The 9,823-nt window shown below is 28.1% G+C and overlaps 1 protein-coding gene across 2 annotated transcripts; it reads left to right on the top strand.

Annotated features, from left to right (window-relative positions):
• The first annotated feature begins 1,177 nt into the window (after positions 1 to 1,177).
• LOC132948661 (eukaryotic translation initiation factor 3 subunit C) lies at positions 1,178 to 8,311 on the top strand. Of its 2 annotated transcripts, none has more exons than XM_061019235.1 (15): positions 1,178 to 1,308; positions 1,375 to 1,503; positions 3,792 to 3,924; positions 3,983 to 4,353; positions 4,445 to 4,572; positions 4,642 to 4,777; positions 5,391 to 5,653; positions 5,721 to 5,933; positions 6,007 to 6,160; positions 6,232 to 6,447; positions 6,750 to 6,890; positions 6,963 to 7,101; positions 7,204 to 7,397; positions 7,462 to 7,804; positions 7,885 to 8,311. In XM_061019235.1, exons 2-15 carry the CDS (start codon positions 1,411 to 1,413, stop codon positions 8,121 to 8,123), a joined length of 2,763 nt encoding a protein of 920 aa, XP_060875218.1. In that variant the 5' UTR covers positions 1,178 to 1,308; positions 1,375 to 1,410; the 3' UTR covers positions 8,124 to 8,311. The 2 variants fall into 2 exon arrangements, with proteins under 2 accessions (XP_060875218.1, XP_060875219.1); XM_061019236.1 differs by having other exon boundaries at positions 1,208 to 1,308; positions 1,388 to 1,503.
• The last annotated feature ends 1,512 nt before the right edge of the window (positions 8,312 to 9,823 follow it).

The raw sequence follows: 9,823 nt of genomic DNA, 5'->3' as shown, positions 1-9,823 counted from the left end.
ACTATATATTATATATATATATACCGATCCATATTATGTGATAAATATCTATAAAACGCTTTTAAATTATTTTTTTTGAGATTTGGTATTTTTGAGAGGCACTTTGAATATTTTGCCTCCTGGGCCCTTTAGATCCCAGGTCGACTTGATATAGAATTAATATCGTTGTTATTCTCAAATTGCAAATCACGCCATAAAAGTTACAATAAAAAGGTCAATAAGTCACTTCTATAGTTGTATATGTATAAGGTCGACTTTTAGCATAATAAAGGCACTACATTATAATATATTACTTAATATGTGTACGTCATGCGTTTAGTAAAATGTTACTTATTACTAAAAGCAGTGAGGTCATTTTTGTCCAGATCAACCTACAAACATACTTCTAAACTCAAGTACTCAACAGGTTTTACATAAACATTTTATTATTGCATAAACTAAATACATAAGTATTTAGTTTATTTATAGACAGTGACGTAGCCAAGGAGGATATAGTTAAAAATCAAGGTAGATTAAATCCATCTTGTTACAATTAATTAAGTTGCAAGAAACAAGTACCTATTTGTATGCACGTTTAAATTGGGCCATATAAGGTGACAGCTAGATCTAATACATCTAAACATAATTTCTTACAATTTTACGTTGATAAGATAATATATTAATTTAGATTTAGGGGTTAGGAGTTTACACTTTAGGAGTTTACATGTTTTTTAATAATCATTCAAAGTATTTCAAATGAAAGTTAAATAATACATATTAGTATACATATTGTGTATTTGTGTTGCATGGGCGGGAAGTGAGCTGTTTTAGTCGCGGCCGACGTGTGCAGCACGAGGTGAGGGCCGCATTTCACCCAAGACTGAAATCCAATACAAAATATATACAATCCTAACGAAACTATAATCTAGAAATCATAGGCATTATTGACTATTGTAGTACCTACTCAGTATTATTCATTAATTATACCAATAAACATTAGATTATTAAAGGATAAGGTTCACGATTATATATTTAATATTTATATCATTAATATTTCTGTAAATTTTTATGAAAATACGGGATGGCGGTAAAAACTAGAAATAATTTTGACACCGTCCTTCACATACTGTTATTTTATTTTGGCTACACTGCGGCGTGGCGTGGTGTGATATTGTTTATCAACATCACCGCACCGCATCCACGCTCACGGAACACGGATCATCAGTGACTAGACCCCACCATTGCATATTTTAATCACTGTACGTCTGTACTTGCAAGTTGCAATTTCGCCTGCGTGTTTTTACGGCTCCACGTTTTTGGTACATTTAGGTATTATACATTTCATTTGTGTTTATTTAAAACTTTTGCCGTATTTCTTATAAGAGGTGATTTCAGATTTGCTTTTCAGATTTAATACCATAGTTATCAATTATGAGTAGATTCTTCGCAACCGGCTCGGATTCCGAGTCCGATACATCGTCCGAGGAAGAACAGATTATACGCCAACCAACAGCGAATTTCACAGTAAGTAACTTTCATAAATATTTAATACTATGCTGAACACTAAATTAATATAATACCGATAAATATTTACTTAAATTGTTACAAAAATGTTTTGGGTACATCACTCAAAATTGTCTACTGTAGTGGTTACTCATACTAGACTACAAAATATATTTTTTTCTAAATGTTATATCTAATAGTTGATAACAATTAATATATACTATTAATTGAATGTACCTATCTACATTTTGCCCATTGCATTCATTAGAAACTTTTTATTATATTTTCTTATGTAGGTTAATTTCTTTAAGTAAAATAATATTCTTTGAAGTTTGAATAAAAATACAATATTGTTGAAATTTGATATTAAAACAACTACTTCAATCTAAGCCCGAAAGCATTAAATATTTTACCATTTTCAAAATACTTGTAAATAGGTATGGTTAACTTAATTTTTGAAAAAATATGACACAAAAATATCTTAATTTTAGTTGATGCTAATAGTTGGTTATTTACAGTTTTAATTTTAAATTTTATATAAATCTAGTACTTATACCACTTCTAAGTTTGTATACTACATAAAATAAACTTATCCTAAACTTGTAGATAATTTTTTTTTGTTAGGAAAATTTAGATTTTGAACATTAAGAAGTATAAATTATTTTTTATATTGGTACCTATTGTGAAACTTCCATATAACGAAGTCGAATAAGCAGCAAAAAAAATTCGTTATATAGAGGAATTCGTTAAATAGAATTACGTATTTTTTTCAACTTTTTTTTTATTATTTTTTTATTATGTATACCGTATGTATGTAAAAACAACATCAAATATCATATTACAGTTTAATTTAATTTTTAACCTTAAATATAATTTAAAAGAAATAATAAGTAAGTTTTGTTTGCTTATTATTTTTGAAAATATTCCTTCTTTCGTAAAAAGTTTCTATATCGTCAAGTTTTACATCAAAATTTCAAATTTATCGGCGATGGATAAACATTTAGGTACGTTTTGACATTTTTTTTGTATGGACAAAGAGAAAACGAAAGAATGTATACTCGTTTGCACCAATATTGGAGCTGAAGTGTACTACAGTAAAATTAATCAGTTTGCCTACCTTCGGTGTCTTATCTTTATCGGGTACATTGTTCATGTACAATTTTAGAACTATGACATAAACTATCAATTTGATAGTGACAACATTTACAAAAACTGGTTTTTATCGAATAATTATTTCGTTATATAGAAACATCAGATTCGTTATTTGGAGATAAATGTACGTGTAATTAACAATGAAGGTCATAATTCTTAAAAATATTTCGTTAAACAGAAAATTTCGTTAAATGGAAGTTCGTTATATGGAAGTTTCACTGTATATCAAAAATTTGAAATTTCGTACAAGAAAATTTTAGAAGTTTTATCTTTTTAGTGCGCTTAATAATGGTTATTATTTGAATTTGTTAGTTTAATGCCAAGATTCTGAGATGAATAATCACATTTTTAAAACTATATTTCTGTTACGTCTTCTAGATTAAAAAAATGCATTTACAGAAAACTATTGTTATGTTATTATAGATAATTTCAACAAATTTGAAACTTCAATTTCATTAAAAAAAAAAATAACAACCTACTTTCTTAAATTATACTACACATATTTTTAACTTAAATTTATTACAGGTAAATTTATTAAATTTTTATAGCTAAACAAAATAAGTCCAGGGTTCAAAGTACTGGGCCCAGTAAAAAAACCCAGCAAATAAAAACACAACAAACAAAAAATTAACAAACTTAAAACTGCATGCCTATTTATTTCTATTACTTTTTAGTAACAATAAAAACAAAAACATTTAATATTATAATTTTACTTTTCTTAATAACAATTTATTTTAAAGTTTTAAACTCATAACAATAAACAATACAAATTAAGTAATAATAATAAAACAACTTATAAACACTTTTTAATGTTTACTGGTATTAGTAATAAACAAATTAACTGTATAATTTTATATAGGTAGGCACACCAAAACTTTTAATATTTCTTTATAAGTTTCTTAAATGTAATAGTTATAACTTATAGGTAATTAGTTATATTTAATTTTAAATAAGCAGTAGGTATATGTCTTAAGCTTTAATATTTTGGGAACTGTCCTAGTAAAAAAGTGTCAGGAATCGGCATTCATTTGAAAATTATTAAAACCCATTTAACCCAACCGGGTCAGGGTTTTTTGAACCCTGAAAATAACTAAAGTAAAAATTAATTGTGTGTACAAACTTTTAGTAATTTACCAACTATTGTTCTTTCATTGTAGTTCAGTGATGATGAAGAAGACACAAAACGTATTGTACGGTCACTCAAAGAAAAGAGATATGAAGAGTTGACTATGACAATCAAACAGATTAGAAATCATAAGAAAATCAAAGATATGAGTAGCTTGCTGACCAGTAAGTTAATATAAACCTTTAAACTAAGAATCTTAGTATACCATTAATCTGTTTATAGGCTTTGAAGAACTCACCCGTGCATACACTAAAGCATTCAATGCAGTTATATTGAAAGAAGAAAATGGAATAGCTCCACGGTTTTTTGTTCGCTGCTTAGTTGAAATGGAAGATTTTATTAATGATGTCTGGGATGATCGAGTAGGACGTAAAAACTTATCAAAAAATAACTCTAAAAGTTTGGCATCCCTTAGACAAAAATTTAGGAAGTATGTTAAAGATTTTGAGAGTGATTTAGCTAAATTCAGAGAAAATCCTGAACTCCCAGACCAAGATGAAGATCAAAAAGAAGATGAAGATGTAGATTCTGATGAAAGTGAAGATGTAGTTCCAGCTGCGTCTTTTAAGAAAACAGAAGAAAAAATACCCAAGGTTAGGATTTTCTTATTTAATTTTAATTCACTTATTTTACAATTAATGATACTACTTTTTATAATTTTACTATAACTTATTTCTAATTTAGGTACCAAAAGCCGCTGGTGATTCTGACAGTGATGATTCTTTTGATTGGGGTAGTGACTCTGAGAGCTCTTCTTCAAGTAGTGAAGATGAAGGTCAATATCAAAGTATAAGAGAACGGTTTTTAAAAAAGTAAGTTTATTTTGATTATTTATGCTTATAACTATTCCCATTTTTATACCATAAATATTTTACTAATAGATCAACGGACAAAGATGACGACGAAAAGAAAGATAGGAAAAAGGACCGCGTAAAAAAAATTAAAAAAATAAGGCAAGAAGATGATGGAAGTGGTTCTGAATGGCAGACAGTAAACAAAGGGCCTAATATCCTATATGTAAGTGAATATTAATTGGAACAAATTTTATTACTTATAATCAAGGCTTCAAACTTTATGCATTTGATTATTTCTTAGGAGGCTGCATATTAAAAATCTGATTCGATACCAATTCGTTTCGTAGTACATACAATCTAAATACAAAAATGTATATTGCATATTTTTGCATATTTGCCTAAGTTTACATGCTTTTGCATATTTAAAGGTTTTTAAACATATTAATGCATATTATGTTAGTAAATCATTGATTTAAAAAATTTAAAAATAAAGAGCCACCACATAATATTGCGTTGTCTATATTTTGAATTGTACTATACCAAGAATTGAACAATTAATCAGTCCAGTAAAAACAATCTAATTATTCATGCAAATATATAATAACATGATTAATACTAATTGCTGTACCTATTTGGTACATTTAAATTTTTATATTTAGGAATATAAAAAATGTTGTTTCAAGGCTTAACCAAAAATAAAAAATTATGCCTAAATTTCTACCTAGCTAAAAACTAAATATTTATTAATATATATAAATACATGTTCCGAAAAAGTTCCGAGTTCTACTTTTAATAATTTGTTTTTGCTTAATTTTTATTTTTGTTATGAACTCTAGGAAAAACCAAAAATGTTTGCAAAAGATGTAGAAATTACTCCAGAGGCTGTTTTACGTAAATTAATAGAAGTAGTTGCCGCCCGAGGAAAGAAGCGTACAGATCGAAGAGAACAAATTGAACTGTTACATGAATTGTTATTGGTATCAGAAGCTCATAGTTTAGGACTAGGATTAAGAGTAAAAATAAAGATGTCAATTATTTCTTCTATTTTTGATTACAATCCGAAAGTTTCTGATGCTATGAAGCCAGAAATTTGGAGCAAGTACGTTAATCATTTTATAACTAATTAATTTATTGTTGAATATTAAAATATCATTAATTTATTTTAGATTATTGGATTGTATTGTTGAACTTCTGGATTTGATTCTCCCAGTTAAAGACACAATCTTTATCGGAGAATCGGTAGCGGAAGATGCTGAGACATTGGACAAGGCGACCTTTAGGGTACGTGGATGTGTGCTTACAATTGTTGAACGATTAGATGAAGAATTCACAAAACTTTTGAAAGAATGTGATCCTCACAGCAATGATTATGTTCAAAGGTCAGTGTTTTGTAATTCTATCAAAACTAATTTCAGCTTCTTTGATTTAATAAATTTAATTAAAAACATATAGATTGAAGGATGAAAAACGTGTTTGTGACATCATTGATAAAGTTCAACTGTTTCTGGAACACCAAAATATTGAGTCGGAAGTCTGTCGTATTTATATGCGTAAAATAGACCATCTCTACTACAAATTTGATCCACTTGTATTAAAGCAAAAGAAGGTACAAATATAGACATTAATTTTAACTATTGATTAGTCATTTAAACAGTATTAATAAATATTTAATTTTAGGGAGAAATTCTTGCATCACATAAAACAAATGTTCAAATAATGGAAAACTTATGCAAATACATTTATGACAAAGATGCTACAGATCGTTTGAGAACTAGGGCAATTTTATGTCATGTATATCATCATGCCTTACACGATAATTGGTTCCAAGCAAGAGATTTGGTACTTATGTCTCATTTACAAGAAACCATTCAACACTCTGATCCTGCCACTCAGGTATGTATAATATAAATATTAGTTGGTCATGTGGCTCTTTGGTGTCGCTGGAGTTGAATATGTTAAGAATTTTGTTGGTATGGAAAAAAAATTGAATATTGTCTTTAAATTCTAAAGATATTTATTTTTTCCTTAAAACGGTCAAGTCAATTTTAGTGTTAATTTTAAATCTATTTAAGTCAAGTAATGGTTTTAAGAGTATAATTTGAGAATTTTATCAATTTGATTACCATCTCAACTCTAATATCTTTATATTTATTATTTATGAGGTTATTAAATTATATTACATAAATTAAATACAGATTCTTTACAATCGTACCATGGCTCATATTGGCTTATGTGCATTCCGTCAAGGAAACATTAAAGATGCTCACAACTGTCTGGTTGATCTAATGATGACTGGTAAAGTAAAAGAGTTATTAGCCCAGGGATTACTACCACAAGTAAATACTATAGTTTTTTTTTACTAATAATAGATCATTTGATTGTAATGTTAAAATATTATTTATGTAAAGAGACAACACGAACGTAGCAAAGAACAGGAAAAAGTGGAAAAACAAAGACAAATGCCTTTCCATATGCATATTAATTTAGAACTCTTAGAATGCGTGTACCTGGTATCAGCAATGCTTATTGAAATTCCATACATGGCTGGTAAATTGAATTATTAATTAATATTATTAAATAAACTTGTAAACATAATATTATGTAAAAATATTTCCTGATTGCATATTAAAATAATAAATTATAATCTAGCTCATGAATTTGATGCTCGTCGGCGTATGATTTCTAAAACATTCTACCAACAACTACGTTCTAGTGAGCGTCAGTCTTTAGTTGGTCCTCCAGAATCAATGAGGGAACATGTAGTCGCTGCTAGTAAAGCAATGAGGAATGGAAATTGGTCTGCCTCTCGCAATTTTATAATCAACGAGAAAATGAATGCTAAGGTATAAGTTAATGAGGTTTAAATTTTATTTTTATTATTTATTAAATTAAGTATTGTGTTAACAGGTATGGGAATTGTTCTATGAAAGTGATAGAGTCAGAGATATGTTGGAACGTTTGATAAAAGAAGAATCTTTACGCACATACCTGTTTACTTATTCTCATGTTTATAACTCTATTTCAATGAAGACTTTGTCTGAGATGTTTGAACTCCCAAAAAGCACCACTCATTCTATCATATCGAAAATGATTATTAATGAAGAGTTAATGGCTTCTCTTGATGATCCCACCCAAACAGTTGTAATGCATCGTAGTGAACCTAGTAGGTTACAATCACTTGCTCTGCAACTGGCTGATAAAGTTAATAACTTTGTTGATTCCAATGAAAGGATTTTTGAAATGAAGCAAGGTAAATTAAAACATTAACAAAAACATGTTTATTTTATGAAAGTATGGATTTATTACATTTGTAATTAATTTATCTTTTAGGAAACTTTTTCCCAAGAGGAGGTAATCAAAATCAAGGACAATACAGACAAAACTTCGGGCGACAAGGTGGTGGTGGACACGGCGGACATGGTGGACACGGCGGTCATGGTGGGCATGGCGGCCATGGTGGACATGGTGGACACGGCGGCCATGGAGGACACGGTGGTCATGGTGGACATGGGGGACATGGTGGGCAGGATTGGAACAGACAACGACGAGACAACCGTAATAATTATTAACAACTTTAAACAAATAGTTATTATTTTCCTTTTCATGAATATTCATACAGTTATTATAAGTATAAAATCATAAACCTTATATCTGTTCAACTTTTCTATTGAATGAAATTGGTATAGAATACATTTTTATTCTATAAAATATGAAATATTTAAAATTTACAATTAAATATTATTTATTAATATTTCAAGTCTGTGTTATTTATTTCAACCATATTTATTATAATTTAAACAAATCCAAATTCTTTTGATGTCTTATTCCATATAAACCAATTATACAATTATGATATTAATTTGATTATTTTTGATTGTTGAAGAATATTATTCTATTATTTTACAATATTTTAATTACTCCAAATTCAACATTAATCCTGTTAAGTGTAGAGTATGAAGAATTTCTAACCAACTATCATCATCCACCTACTAAAAAACTTTGTTAACCACATATTTTAAACTTTAAAACTTAATAAATGCTTTAATACTATATAGAAATTATGAATAATCCTTCAAAATATATTCACAAATTCAGATGGTTGATCAGATTTTCAAGTAAAATTTAAATAAACATTTAAAAAATACTACATTACATTTTAATAGTTCATATTGGCTCCCTTGTACAGTACAGCATTTGTTGGAGCGATATTTATTTTTTTCTCTGACCCAAGTAACACATAGCAAATTGTTGCACAGCAGATACAATTTTTTGTTATTTGCTTCAATATTCGAGTGAAGAAATTACTTAAACTGATCTGAACTTTAAGTTAAGAAACTAAGGCACTTCATAGGCTTTTGTTTATATTTCAATTTTAAAGTGTGTTTTAATAACTCTAAAATCAAAGTTTTAAAATTATCTTTGATGTGCGTGAGTTTGAAAGTGAAAAGTGAAAAATAGTATGCTTGAGGTTTTTAATTTTGATTCAGTTATTATAAAATTAATATGTCAATTGCATTCAATTATATCCTATATAAAATAAATAGTGCAAGGGACACAACATTTTTATAAATTGCATAACAAGATGTGATGAAAACATATGTTATATAATTATATGTATGTGAAAATATATAAATTATAATTACCAAATTATATTTACAAAAATAATTATTTTTATTCAACAGTATAATTAATGGGTAACATTGTATATTAAACATATAGATGCGGCATCGTCTTTCTATGCCACAGATATATGAACTCTAATCGTTCTTCTTCGTTTAAATATATAATTTCGTCCAAACATAAACTTCAAACAACTATAAAAAAAAACTGTGTTTTAAATTTTTTTAATTTTTTGGTTACAGTATGAATAAACTACATTTTTAATTCTTAGCTTTAAAGATTGAACATTTTATACATTCTTAACTACAAAATAATTATTCAATTTTAAATTTGATGTATTTTTAATATTTTTCAACTGCTATTGTAACAATATATCAGGAGCCTTGTACTGGGTGGGGCGAAACAGGCAGTGCAGTTTTGAAAGGCTATTAAAAAAAAACTACGCAACTTACAGAAATTATATTTATTTAATTTTTTTCAGTACATCATGCCGTTTTATATATCAAGTTTTAAAAATGACATCAGAAAGATGATGGCCGCCAGCAGCGATACACTGATGAAGGCGATTTCTGAAATTTTCTGCCGCATTTTGACACATTTCGACTGGTATAGCGCCAATTTCCTCCCTAATTCGGTCTTTGAGTTCTTC

The sequence above is a fragment of the Metopolophium dirhodum genome, chromosome 7 (genome assembly GCF_019925205.1).
Source record: "Metopolophium dirhodum isolate CAU chromosome 7, ASM1992520v1, whole genome shotgun sequence".
Lineage (NCBI taxonomy): Eukaryota > Metazoa > Arthropoda > Insecta > Hemiptera > Aphididae > Metopolophium > Metopolophium dirhodum.
The sequence above is the reverse complement of the archived record's forward strand: the minus strand, read 5'-3'. Positions and strand labels throughout refer to the sequence as shown.

What these genes read in the sequence shown, in the direction of transcription:
- LOC132948661 (XM_061019235.1), top strand. Translation starts at nt 1,411, where the DNA reads ATGAGTAGATTCTTCGCAACCGGCTCGGATTCCGAGTCCGATACATCG. An exon ending in AGAGAACGGTTTTTAAAAAA is followed by an intron (nt 4,573 to 4,641) that starts GTAAGTTTATTT and finishes TTTTACTAATAG; the next exon opens with ATCAACGGACAAAGATGACG. An exon ending in TGAAATTCCATACATGGCTG is followed by an intron (nt 7,102 to 7,203) that starts GTAAATTGAATT and finishes ATTATAATCTAG; the next exon opens with CTCATGAATTTGATGCTCGT.